The sequence below is a fragment of the Sinocyclocheilus anshuiensis genome, unplaced genomic scaffold (assembly GCF_001515605.1).
Source record: "Sinocyclocheilus anshuiensis isolate Anshui unplaced genomic scaffold, SAMN03320099.WGS_v1.1 scaffold626, whole genome shotgun sequence".
Lineage (NCBI taxonomy): Eukaryota > Metazoa > Chordata > Actinopteri > Cypriniformes > Cyprinidae > Sinocyclocheilus > Sinocyclocheilus anshuiensis.
Window position 1 is genome coordinate 1 of NW_015544167.1, and position 14,619 is coordinate 14,619.

A 14,619-nucleotide genomic window follows, 5' to 3' on the forward strand; every position below is an offset into this window, starting at 1 on the left:
TGTGTGTGTGTGTGTGTGTGTGTGTACTGTATATATACCATTCTGAGATTATTTCTGCAACACTTTTTACATCAAGGAGGTCAAAGTGCTGCATGACACTTGCGTTGAGAGGTGCCTCGTGAATCACGTAAAGGACCCTTAAGAGTTATTGTATGCATTCATATGTGAGCAGTGTGGACAGCTGAAATGGACATGAATCTGTCAGAACTCTTCTCTCCTGTGAGCGTCTATATCCACACACATCAGCGTCATAATAACCTCAGGTCAGCGCCTCTCCAGCACAGGCCACATTAGCATCACAAAACACCAAACAATCGCAGCAAAGGTGGTGACATGAAGCCTGGGAGGGGGCAAACTGCGCCGGGGCAGATCTGTCAATGAAATTATGATATTTGAGCGCTGCTTGACAGGCATGATGTGGAGGAGGAAAGGATTTAAGGAGTGAGATGATGATAGACATGCTCTATTGCCCATTTGATGGGATCTATGTGATGATAGATAGATAGATAGATAGATAGATAGATAGATAGATAGATAGATAGATGGATAGATGGGATGGATGGATGGATGGATGGATGGATAGATAGATGTTTTGTCAGCTGAAGATCAACAAACAACAACAAACAGCACAATAGCCTAACATACTGAATCAGCTGTATGTCTATCACTCACAGACGCACTTTCATTCGGTCTATTGTTATGTTTTTGCCCTAGTCTGGTGTCAAGGACAAAGACAATGCATCTCTATGCTTCCTCCAGACATATCTCAGAATTATGACCACATATCTCCTGATAATAAAATTTGGCAGGCAATTTTAACACGACATCCCAACTCATGAAAATGCATATTTTGTGCTGCCTTAGTCAACAGCACCCATTGTTTTAGGTCATCAGCTGCATTCTACAATACAAAAAAAATTACCAGATATGTCTTCTGGAGTTCAAGAAAACCTCCAAAAATGATGCATGTTTTATCAATAAGAACTGATCCTCGTATCAACATGCCCAGGAGGGACAGTTCAGGTTTTTTAAGTCCCCATGACAAAAGGTGCTTGTAGTTTCCAGGTTGTACCCGGCATTGACAGTAATATATGTGTGGATGATCCTGGCTGCAGGGGCTGATGGGACTCCTGCCTGTCTGAATAAATATCAAGCCTTGTCATTGCGGCCTCATATCGTACGCTGCACACCTGATCTCCTCTACTTCACAGAGACGATATTTGCCTCTATACATGTTAATAAAGCATTTTGAAGTGCCTGTGGCTACTGCTGCCCTGGCATGTGTGCGACAAGCCTGCGTTTGAGAAATCCTTACGTTTTTATACAGGTTCACACTAAACTGGTGTGATTGCCTTTCAGGTTCACTTAGCTAACGTATGAATCTTGAATTTCTCCCCAAAAAGTTATTATGATTATGAGGATTTCAAGTCAACATGAAATCTAAATTTCCATATTTTCTATTTTACATCTCCCTATGCTTTTCTGATAGATCTTTCTAATCTTATTGTATATTATTCAATACATGTTGAAACTCTTGACAACATGTCAACAAACATTGTTTTTCATTGATTTGCAATAAATAAAAAAAAAAAATGGATGAGACAATTGCAAGTACTTCATTTGCATTTGCCAGTAAGTTTGCTACTGCTAGCGTTCACACAGGAAGTCGTCCACATCCATACTTGTTTTGGTCTATATACACATGCAACAGCAACATGTCTGGGTTCGCCAAATTACGTTTCCCATGATTCTCTGTGGCAGCAAGAGATAATTGATAATGAGATAATCAGCTAATTTTCATTATTTGCATCTTTTTTTTTTTGCATTAACACAAACATTTTTGTTTTTTAAACTAAACTAAACTAAAGTTTTGTTTGGTAAAAAAAATAAAAATAAATTTGCGAAAATTTTCAATGAATAAAACTAGTTTAATTTAAGCCTGAGAAGGGCATGAGCAAATCATAGAAAAATTTTTGAGACACAAATTTCCCATTTCCACCACTTAAAATGAAAAAAGGTAACTGCGACTTTTTATCTCACAATTCTGACTGTTTTCTCTCAATTCAGACTTTTTAGCAATCTCAGAAAGTTGCAATTCTGAGAAAAAAAGTCAGAATTATGAGATTTAAACTCGCAATTGTAAGAAAAGTCACTCTTTCCTACCCTTAGAATTGGACTTTATAACTCACAATTGCAAGTTTATATCATGTAATTCTGAGAAAAAAAGTCAGAATTGTGGGTTTACATTTTGCAATACTGACTTTATAACATGCAACTGTGACTTTGTATCCCGTAATTCTGACTGTATAGAAAAGATAGTGTCCAGTGAGTGGTGCTAAGAGTGTGTTCAGCTTTATCTGAAATAGATGAACACGAATCTGGCAATGTTGTATTACATTGGTGGTTGTACGTTATCAAGGAAGTTTGGAAATTAAATGTCAGTTGAGTGCTGCTAAAAGTTTACCGCTCTGTTGTGTTTGAAAATAACATACCACTCGTAATAAACCCGACCCTAAAATTAACTGCAAGTGTTAACAAAATCACACGTGAGATAAAAACACATTTGCTGAAGAATTCATGCTGTTTTAGCTTGCCTTTACGAGACTTCAAACTCTTTTGAGAAGTGTCGTGACTTGTGTTTCATGGGACCACTGTGCAACACTGCACCAGGTGAGCTACAGAGCAAGTTTACTACATCAGAAAAGTCATGCATATGGAAAAGGAAACATCAAAGTGTAGATTTCAAATCATGGACTATGTTCTGAGGTCATGACATAGTATTGTGCAAGGAACCACACGAAAATTAGCCTTTATTAATCAGTATTATGCCCCTGTTATCATAATTTGAAAAGGAATTCAATTTGTTGGTGTTCTACTGCCTCTAGTGTTCATTTCAGCTGGAAACTGCAGTGAACTGTATTTCAATTTGGAGTTAGTAGGTATAGAGGCACATTTTTTTCAGATGAGTCTATGTTCAAAAATAGAGATGCTTAACTTAGATACTTTTTTTTTTTCAGTAGCTCAGTTATTTCAAAATGTGCATATTTGCTATTCCAGCAAGAAGAAGTTGGAAACACAGGGCTTGGGAACAGGCCAAAAACACATCCTCATGAAGAAAGAACAGACGTCAACCTGTTTGGCATGACACCTGCATAGAGAGATTAGCCAATCACACCAGAACATATTTAAATATATACCTCTTAAAGGTACAGTACCAAAACAAGCCTGTTCAATTGTATAAGAGTTGAAGAGAGAGAGAGAGTAAAAGTCTATTTTTGGTGTTGGTTAAATGTTTGAATGGCTGAGCAGCCCTGGAATGTTATGACACTAACTTTATGATCATGCTGTAGAGTCATAAAGTCTCAGCATTACAAATGCTTAGCATGCATCCACAGCTGATACACTTCCCATCAGTGTCTGCCGGTAATATAGATGTTAATTTATTTCCCTTTACAATTTTGTCTCAAGGCTATTCATCTCTTTATAGTGTTTTGATGGGCAGATAAAGCCATACATCATCCTCTTGTCATTTTTTGAAGCCAAATATTAATCAATGAACCATGTGACCCAAAACAGTCCAGCTATGATATTTTCTGTGACCTGCCCAAGTCGGAGCGATGTACACATACAGCCATTTATTTTCAGGGACACATATGTCCATGCCAGGAGCAGACAGCACATGTTAATGCAACAAAGCATCAAAATTCATTAATGCTGTGAAGGAAATCTTATCACTGCGACACATTGGCATATACTCATGTATATCAGCTCAGGAGATCACAAATTAGCTGTTGTCTCACAGTCATTTAACCTTGAAGAGAGTGTTTTTGTATGCCCATGAACACAGGCTGCATGCCTAATGTCATTTTTAGTAAACACCAGGGTTATTATCATTAACTAAAAATATCAAAAGTGTAATAAATAAATAAATGTTTCAATCCTTGAGTATGAATAATGTACATTTCAGATGACACATCTTATTAACATCTCTAGTGAACCTCTGAGCTCCACAATGAGGCAGTCTAAGACCTCGCAGCTGGTCTGCACTGACCCCAGACGAACAAAACAAGACTTATGCTGCGAACAATAGAATATGTATGTATCAAAACTAATAAATAGATACCAGGGCTCAGCCTGGCACCTCAGACACAATGGGGTGTATTAAAATAACTGGCTTGATGTCATTGTTCTCTGAGCAGTGTGGGGTTTATGTGTTTATGTGTTTATGTCTGTATGAATGAGACGGGCCGGAGATCACAGAGCTGTCCTTGTCCGATACAGTGATGAGCCTTTCAGACGCTCATTCAGCCTCACAATCTGCCTTGTATCGCCTACCCTCATCGAGAAACGACGCTGATCTGATAGCTAAGAGAACTTTCAGAAAACATCCATCAAGCAACCAAAAATGCAGTACGGTGACTCCCAAAATATCTGAATGTGGTTCCATTAGAGCCAACAAATATCAAACCATGTGTCACTTGTGCTTATATGCCACTAGAGGGTGTTTTAGAACGAGCTTCACTTTGGAGACATGTTGGTGATGTAGTTTCACTTCTATACAAAGATGTGTGCGCACATTTAAGGCCCGTTCACACCTAGAGCAATAGCTATAACATTGTGACTGTTGTCGTGTCGATGTACAGCAGCACGAGTCTGTCCACACTGAACGAGTCAAAGCAGAAGCTCCAAATCCATTTGTCCTTTTGTCGGAATAGAACCAGGCGTCGTTTTACCGTCTGTGTTCTGTTTTTTCTAACCGTCATACGAGTTTTCCAAGGTAAAATGTGCTTGTTTTTTTTTTACAGTAACCACAATGCATACAGTGATTAGTGCGGCAAGAAAAACACAGTCTCACAACTATTCATAAATATTTTTTTATATGATCTTAACTTTTTTCATACTTTTTTTTAATATGAATTACATTGTACACTCGTAAAACAGCCATTGTGAAATTGAGGTGGCAAGACTCTTGGATCATTTTCCATTTTTGGTGATTTTTGTGGAATTTATGCTCAGCTAACTCTTATTTGATGAAAATACTTTTGAACACATGCATTTTTAAACCAGTCTGATCTGTATGCAGATATAAAATATCTGCTGCTACTGAAGAAGTTAAAGTTTCATACCTGTCAATGCACAAAATGGAAATACACATTAGCCAAACCAAAACATGTTCCTTAGATTGATAGAATGAGCTTAATTGTGTATGAATGTAACCCCTGGTTTCACAGACAAGGCTTAAGCCTAGTCCTAGACTGAAATGCATGTCTAAGCTGTTTTAACTGAAAGAAACTTCCACTGATGTTTTGTCTCAAGATGCACATCAGTAGTGTTTTTATCTAAGTCACGTTTATAAAAGCTAAATGTCTTAATTGAACTATGGCCTAATACTGGCTTGATCTAATAAGCCATGTCTGTTAAACCAGGCCTAAGTGTAAGTTTAACTGAGTCAAACTCACTTAATGCATAGCATAGCCTTTGACCCCAAATTAATACAAATACACATACATTTTATTTTCACAGTTTTGTTCATTTATTTTTAATACTATTTATATAGTATTGTAGTAGTATTTATTAATATTTAGAATTAGCATTTATTGTTATATTTTGAGTTTTCATTTTAATTGTAGTTTAAAGGGGTCATATAATGTGATTTCAATTGTTCCTTTCTCTTTGGAGTGTTACAAGCTCTTGGTGCATAAAGAAGATCTGTAAAGTTGCAATGTGTTTTTTTAACTTTAAACCGCATAAACACATTTCATTACACCGAATACACAAAATAATGTTCTTTTTAGCAACATCATATGACCCCTTTAAGCTTGTGCTTTTGCCCATTTATATGTTTTCGATTTTTATATTTCTACTCAGTTTTAATTTATATTGAAATATAGCTTTATTTTTAGTCATTTTAGTGCGTCAACTTATTTTGTTTCAGCTACACTCTAAGCAATGCTGGGTTAAATACAACCCAGTGCTGGGTAAAATAGGGACAAACCCAGCAATTGGGCTGTTTTTGATCTGAGTAGTAACCCAACCGCTGGGTAAAAACAACCCGATTGCTGGGTTTGTCCCTATTTTACCCAGCACTGGGTTGTATTTAACCCAGCATTTTTTAGAGTGTAGTTGCCAATGCAGCATTTCTAGATTTTCATTGTCTTATTCATCATACATTGCATTTTATTTCAGATTTATTTCAATTAACAAATTAACAAATTTTAAAAATAATGCTAATTTATATGCATTCTATGATTAAAATATAGATCACTGTCAGAAGAGTTTGCCATGTAATTTAACTGTACAGCACCCTCTATTGGACAAATACATAACACAATCACTTACCATCAAACATACACTCCGCAGCTGCTTATATGTGCTGGTGGTGTAGCAGTGTGAGGAATATTACATTGACACACATTGGGCTCTTTATTTACACATTACAGCCTACCTGCTCTCATGGACCAGCATCTCTGTAATGTTTCCAGCACAGTGAATCCAGCCATAAAGACTTGTTCTGGGGCAGAAGATGGAGTGGCTGTCATTGTTTCACTATAAAGTGTAGAGTAACTGCGTGTAAACTAATGATAATGGCTAGAAGATGCAATGTGAGGAAAAATGACACTCCCTCTTTCAAGTTTCACTTCCTCATGAACAAAGTTCAGTTCAGCCTACATGAAAAACAGAAACATGAACGTGTTCGCTTCTAGAAATCCAACAAAGCTAAAGTTTTCATAGCATCATATTCAGTTTTAGCTGATTATTGGATTTTTTATATGCACAGGTGGGTCAGTATTTTCTTTATATTTTCAGTGTGTTGTGCTTGTAGGTGATATTTAATACCACATGACTTGAGCGAGGTCAGATTTGCATGCGTTATATCTTCTGTTATCTGCAAAACATCAAATTCTTCTTGCCACATTTGTGAGTCATTTCCTTTAGAGGTTTAATTATAGTTGTACTCCCTGGGGAAGTGTGCCCCTTTACCTTTCACTGAATGGGATACGAGTGATGTTGTAATGATTTGTAATGATTTTTATAACGTTTAGAAAGAACTGTTGTAGAAGCTGTTATAGTATTGTGTGCTAGTACTGAAGGAGAAGTAACATTTTTACAGGAAACGCTCAGTTCCATAATCACCAGTTTTCTTTTCTTTTTTAGCTTGTCAAGATGCTAAGATGAGTCAGTGGGGTAAGTTGAGCCACTCCCTCTATCTACAGATATATGCATAAGTTTAGTTATGTACAGTAATTGTATAATCATTACGGGTATGTTAAGGGCTGACTGTGATTGAGGGAGCCATAAAGTAATAAATATTAAAGTAAATTTACTAGATGACAAGTAAAATGTGATTGTCAATAATATCTAAACAGAATAATTAAATGAACTTTGCAAATAAATGCAAGAAATGCCATTAAAATGGCTTAAATGAGTATCTTCAGAGGCATATTTTGTAGAATTCATGGTTTAGTGCATTTTCGGGACGATTCATAATGAATTTTTCATCATCCCAAAAATGTATTGAGGTCAGAAACTGATCTTTTTGTGTTTTTTGTACAACTGCCTTGTACCAAAATATTATCTGAAATGTTGACTCTAGGTGAATTGTGGTAAAACTCATTTACAGAAAGCTAAATTAGAGTGCATTGTTATGGAGGAAGAACTAGAAGCACACGACACCAAGGCAGTGGATGCCAAAGAAGAGGTTTCTTCAGCTCCTGAGCATTCGTCTCCACAGCAGGAGATATCATCCAGTAATGGTCAGTTTAAGTCAATCCTTAAGTTGTAACTGACATTATGAGAGCAGAATCTGATGGCATTAGTGCTCATTTCATGTATTCTCCCAGCTGAAGAGGCTGATGTAGGTTTTAGTGCGTCCTGTCTGACCACAGCAGAACTGCAGCAGCACTGGAGAGCCGTTAAGCAGGAGTTCAGAAGCGTTAAACTGCTGTTTGACATCTCCACCGCGCGAATCATCGACCAACAAATCACTAAATATGTGGTATGTCAAAGCTTATAGTGAAGATATAAACATTAAGTCAAACTCTACTTTCTATTTTGACCCAACTAATTAATTTTTCCATTATTCCATAATCTTTCACCAAAATATAATAACTTGCTCTGCCTCTGAAATGAATTTCCTTTCTGTATGAAGTCACCAAGCCCTCTTATTTTTTAACCGTTCCCCTTTTCACTTTACAATTAAAGAATGTAACACTGAAGTATACTTGTTTGTATAAAGGATGGTCACCACCCAGAAAACACAGAGCGTTCTGCTAATGTTATTAACATGTTATTATGGTTCTTTTTTTCTTTTTATAAACATATAAAATAACATTCTAAGAACATTCTCCAAACCTAAAGGGGAGGTTCAATTTCCATTACTGAAAACTTTTCTGGCTAACCAAAAAAGAACTTTAGGGCAGTGTTGTAGTTGAGACCAGAGACCAGAGAGAGCCTTTGGGTGTGTTCACACTTGTCATGTTTGGTTCGATTAAAACGAACCGTGGTGCGATTGCTCTGTTAGTGTGGTTCGTTTGAGTAAGTGTGAACGCTGCCATCTGAACCCTGGTGCGCACCAAACAAGCGGACCAAGACCGCTGAAAAGATGGGTCTCGGTCCACTTCCAAACGAACTCTGGTGCGGTTCGAATAATATATGAACGCAACACGGACCAAATACTTCTAAACGAACCAAAAACAGGAAGTGATGACAAGATGTGACGCTATGCGACATGATTTGACAACGCGGTGTAACCAACACAAAATGAGCGGAGGGCAAACGTGGAGCAACGATGAGGTAAAGTGCCTTTTATGAGCTCCTTGTGAGTTTGCAGGTGGTGAAAATAAAATGTACATGCAAGAATGAGCGTGCTTAGTCCAGGAGACGGCATTAGGTGTGTTCGACTTAAAGTGGAGCTGAGCGGACAGATCGGATAATGGGTGTTTTGATATCATACATCCGCAAGCACCGCTGTAAGTCTAACGCAACTTTTCTTTGGGGTGTTCGGTGAGTTCCGTCATGATATATACGTCATTAAAGCTGACAAATCAGGTTGTGAACGTATCACTATGCCTTTAGATTCGCTGTCTTTAGGTTCGCTGTCAAAAATGCCAATGTGAACACTAAGCAGACCAGGACCAATGTATCATTTTCCTTTTTGGTCCGGACCAAATGGACCGAACTACAAGTGTGAACACACCCTTTATGTTAAGATTGTGTCTTAAGAACTAGTCTACTAGCAGTAAGCCAAGGGGTAATCAGTCTTAGTTTTTGTTTTCAAAACAGAATAATCTACGTTTTTATATAACTGACTTAAAAAAAATTATGACCAGTCTTACAAAAAAATAAAAATAAATAAATAGATGACTAACTTGTAAGACTAGTCTAAGTGTTTCATGCAACCAACCCCATTTCTTTCGAGTCTGAGTCCAGGCCGAGACCTGAGTAGGTTGAGTCTTAGTCAAGACTGAAACCAGAAGAGAGTCTAAACGAATGTAAATATGCTGTATTGGGGGTGAACGGAGCCTGGTTTTGCTTCAATGTCACATGAATCTCTGTAGCTCTTGTCCAGAACTGCACAGACCACAAAACATATTCACAGTGTTGTAGTACTCAAGAACAGACTCTGTCTTGACTTGTTTCAAGTCAAAGGCAAAGTCCAAATGCTCCACAACAAGACCAAAACCAAGAAAATCTTGGTCCTGGACTCAGAATCGAGTCCAATTTCGAGTATCACAACATTGCTTTAGAACAGGGCTACCCAATCCCGTTCCTGCAGATCGACCTACCTGCAGAGTTCAGTTCCAATCCTGATCCAACAAACCTGTCTGTAATTATCAGGTGCTGCAGTTCTTAATTAGCTCAGGTGTGTTTGATCAGGATTGGAGCTGAACTTTGCAGGAGGCAGATCTCCAGGAACAGGACTGGGTGGGTACCCCTGCTTTAGGATGTCAATTCTGGCAATCTTTTGGGAATCAAAAACTGTTAGCTTTCCCAGACATGACACATCCTGCAATGCTTCTTGTCTCCTTCACATTAGTCTTCACAGCTCATTTCTGTCCTTCAGGTATACCAGATTGTGGTGATCCGCTCAGGTAGTTACGACTGTGAGCGTGTAGCTATCGAGCGACGCTACTCAGACTTCCTCCACCTTCATCAGGAGCTCCTGCTGGACTTCAGCGAGGAAATGGAGGACATTGTGATGCCCAGGAAGAAAATGAGGGGCAACTTCTCAGAGGAGAACATCGGCGAGCGGCGCGTAGCCCTCAGAGACTATCTTACTCAGCTCTACTCCCTCCGTTTTGTCCGAAAATCACAAGCGTTCCTAGCGTTCTTCACTCATAAGGAATTAAAGGCTGCATATGACCTCCTGCGTGGGGGCCGCTTTTCCCGGGCCCTTGAGGGCCTCCAGAAGGTGTTGGTACTTCAGGAAAAACTGTCTTCTCACAACCCTACTTTGGTGGTACCAACCCTGTGTGCCATACTGGTGTGCCAGAGGGATCTAGAAGACTTTGACGCAGCATTTCAAACTGGCAGAAGAGCTCTGCCCACAGTGAGACGCTATGAGCTCCGGCAGTATCAAGGGCCCCTGCTGGAGGCTCTTGTTGATTTGGGTTACAGTCTTGGGCTGCCTGTGGCGCAGTTACAGGATGAGCTGACCAGAATGCAAGACTCGCCAAATGGGCAGGTGTCAGAGATGTCCCTTAAAGAACTGGTGGTGCAAGAGTTTGTATAATCAGAAACAACTGCTATTTAGTTGTTAACTATAATCATTATTTGATCAAACCCCTAATCCAAAATATCAAACTTCAGTTCTTCTATGTGATCGGACTAATGATTCTCACCTGAAAGAAAATGCAAACAAATGAAAATCCCCACAGATTTACATTGCAGAGGTCAGAATTTCATAGAGAGTTGGTGAGGGCTCTTTTGACTTGGACCAGAAAGAAACCACCCAATCACCCAGAACAACCGCATAGCTACATGTCCCATCCACATATCAGTACCTAAACACTGTAGACATGAGGATAGTCTCCTTTGGCTTGGGCAAGTGTTCTGACTTGTTCTGTATTTATATTTTTATGAGCCATATTTCTTTTATCTCATATTTTATTTATGCCGCAAATCTTTTCCATTCATCTTGGATAATTGTGCAACAGTGAAATTAAATGTCACTCTGGCAAGTTATTCTGGATTGCTTTCACTGATTGTGAGCACTTTTAAGCCAGTGTGTTGTTATTGTTAACTAAATTAGTTTTTGGTAACTGAAATATGATGCTCTTCTAAACAAATTATTTTGTTATTGTAATTGATATATTTACACTTTTGCAAAACATAGCATCCTACAAACTCACACTGAGTGGATTGGTATGATTCCCGCTTTGGGATTGAGAAATCCTGGTGTTCAAATCCTGGACGAGCCCCCAAATAATGGTTTGTCCATCAATATCAATATATGAATATATTTTTGTGTCAATACGTTATTTATTTATGTTTTAAATCTCCAAAACAGGCTTTCATTAAATCATGACATACTATGCTTGGGCACAATGACTGCCTTGTCTATTACTGTATGGTACCATACATACATAATAGTCAAAGAACTGTGAGAGGAGTTTAACCAAAACTTCAAACAAAAACACAGATGTCCAAACTTTTTTTCATTCTGTGATAAAATTAGAATTACAACTTACAGGTGCATCTCAATAAATTAGAATGTCATGGAAAAGTTCATTTATTTCAGTAATTCAACTCAAATTGTGAAACTCGTGTATTAAATAAATTCAATGGACACAGACTGAAGTAGTTTAAGTCTTTGGTTCTTTTAATTGTGATGATTTTGGCTCACATTTAACAAAAACCCACCAATTCACTATTTCCACGACATTCTAATTTATTGAGATGCACCTGTAATTACTTGTATGAAATATTTCATACTGTGCCAGAACAACAAACAACAAACATTTCTGCATCTGTGTCTGTCCAACTCCAACATGATCTTATGAAACTCCAGGAAGCAGGTTCTTTCTGATGTGATGCACAGGTGTATGTCACACTTGCTGCACTTGATTCAGACGATCCCTTTACAGCTGGGATACTTGCACCTCCCTTTCTTCCCCATGACAGGCCAGTGGTCCGTTTTATCCAAGCGCACTTAATCAGACACACTGGGGCCCGCTGGCCTCCTTTTCCTCGTCTCCGCCAGTGATAGAGGTTTGTGATAGAGGTTTCCTTTAAAAAACTGAATATTTATGAGCCTTGGATATATTCAGTATAAATACCACATTTATGTACCAAGGTATTTACATTCAGTTTTGGGTAAGTTACTCTAAATAAGTAATGAATTACTAGCTACTAATTACATTCAACAATGTAATTAGATTACTGTACTAATTACTTTCTCTAAAAAGTATTGCATTACAATACTTTTTATTTATGCAAATTGCATAAATTATTCTTGATCTAACCAAAGTATTTAAATGGAGAAGTTTACATTAAAAACATACATTTTTACCTTAGATGTTCAATTTTGATGTTAAATCCACTATTGTTTTACATAGAATTGTTTTAGCTATAGGTTATACAGTATTTATTGCAATTGCATCAGAAGTAGCTTTAATTAAATTACAGAAAAATTAGGAGTAATCCCTTACTTTACTTTTTTCAAGGGAAATGTAACTAAATTACAATTAATTACTTAGCAATGCATTTCACCCCACACTGTTTACATTGTACTTAAAGGTACTATGGTATCACTATGGTACATGACCAAAAACATGATGGCACCATAGTACTTTTTGTTTGATAAATAAACAAACAAACAAACACCACTGTGGTAGAAGTGGTAATGAGAAAAATAAAATAAAAAAACTATACATCGATTATTATACCAGTATATTGATATTTGAATGAAAGCAATAATGATGTTAGAATTATTATTATAAAAACAAATATAATAACTAAAATAATATAACTCATGCCACTATTTATGAAAATCCCCAATAAGAAAATACATTATAATTCCATTGTTTTCTACCTGCAATATGCATTTAACTGCGTAACTTTACTAATTTGTAAACAACATATATTAATTTACCAAAACTGCAGAAATGAATCGTTACTGTGGTGAAATACAGGAATATGTTTAGCGATGCACTTCGAGAAATAAAATCGAGTGTTGCCCCCATAGGGTTGCCCCCTATCGCATCACTTAACCATAAAGTGTTAATGTAGCTCATCAGACGGGAGTAATCAATAAATGTACAAATAAATATTAAAAAATACAAAATAAATAAATAGTAAATAATACTATATTGAAGTATAATACATTATACACTATTAAACTGTTATTAAATAAATACAGTATTATATTACTAAATTTGTAACATAAAAGATGAAACTGGTCGATTTTTGTTGTGCGACTAATCGAGCCTTGCACATGTTGCGACAGCGCGTGCGCAGACTACACGCGGACAAGTATTTGTTTTAGCTTCTCGTGCTACATGCAGCTGTGCTGCCCATGAGGGTCATATAACTGAAAGAAGAGCTCTTTATATCAGTTAATTCACATTAAAACGCGTAGTTTCGCTCTTGTCTGAAATGGCGAAGGACGGTGCAGCGAAACTGTCCAAAAATCTCCTGCGGATGAAGGTAAGAAGCTGTGACTCGCAGACATCAGCATCAGCTCGGATCCGCGTGGAATGAATTCCGAACAGGGAAATCATTTAGTGGAGGACTTCTGACTAAAACAAAAAAAAAACAAAACATCTTGATGTTTGAGTTGCGTGCTGCTGTGAGTGTCATGCTTTTGCTGAATGCAGTGTGTTGTAGATCAGGCGAGCATGTGTCTGATACCGTGTGTGTGTGTGTGTGTGTGTGTGTGTGTGTGTGTGTTCTATTGCAGCTTCACAGCTGATGAACACTGGTTCCTGGACCTTCCTGAGCTCAAGGCCAAAGAGTGAGACCTGACTGACATCTCACTGATATCCTGTCCTCAGAAAACTATATTTGGACTCATAATGTCTTAATGGCATTGTGTGACGTAACAAATATCTATGGAAGCCCATTTCCGCCACGAAAGGAAAAAAAAAAACTTTATTTGGTAAATTATGATCATTATTGACATTTCTCATTTTTATGAGAGAAAAGGTCGAAACTATGACAAACAGATGTGATAATGACGTAAGTCGAAATTGGCAGAGAAAATTGACATGATGATGATAAATTAGGGCTGGGCGATATAGCTAAAAAATTTATCAAAGATATAATGTTTCATATCGTTCGGTATCGATAATTATTGACATTTTTTTATAACCTTTTTTAAAACAAAAACCAATAGAAATGTTTTTTTTTTTATTTAACCACTGTATTTATAATTAACACAATTTATTGAGACACACAACAAATATTTTTTGTTTTAACAATCAAACAATAAAAATTAAACAAATATCTAATTTCTAATGTTTTATATGCAGATTAAATAGTTCTTTATTGTATAGGTCTAATTGTCTCCCGAGGCCACAGGAGGGCGCAATGAGCAAAATAATGCAGCGCATTTTAAAGGTTCAACGCAAGGAAATAACTGTCTATAAAAAACGTGCATTACGTCTAAATTAACTCATA

At 37.3% G+C, this 14,619-nt stretch overlaps 2 protein-coding genes across 2 annotated transcripts in view; both read left to right on the top strand.

The window, feature by feature from the left end:
• The first annotated feature begins 8,932 nt into the window (after nucleotides 1-8,932).
• Nucleotides 8,933-11,114, top strand: LOC107695912 (sorting nexin-20-like). Its single transcript, XM_016496025.1, has 4 exons — nucleotides 8,933-9,003; nucleotides 9,643-9,797; nucleotides 9,896-9,924; nucleotides 10,064-11,114. The coding sequence occupies exons 1-4, from the start codon at nucleotides 8,933-8,935 to the stop codon at nucleotides 10,730-10,732; spliced, it is 924 nt and encodes a 307-aa protein (XP_016351511.1). The 3' UTR covers nucleotides 10,733-11,114.
• A 2,335-nt stretch (nucleotides 11,115-13,449) lies between these two features.
• The window catches only part of LOC107695932 (M-phase phosphoprotein 6-like), a 6,466-nt gene continuing 5,296 nt past the window's right edge, over nucleotides 13,450-14,619 (top strand). Inside the window, exon 1 of the mRNA XM_016496045.1 lies at nucleotides 13,450-13,647. Within this exon, the coding sequence (XP_016351531.1) occupies nucleotides 13,597-13,647 (51 nt within the window). The 5' untranslated portion in view covers nucleotides 13,450-13,596. The remainder of the gene's footprint in view (nucleotides 13,648-14,619) is intronic.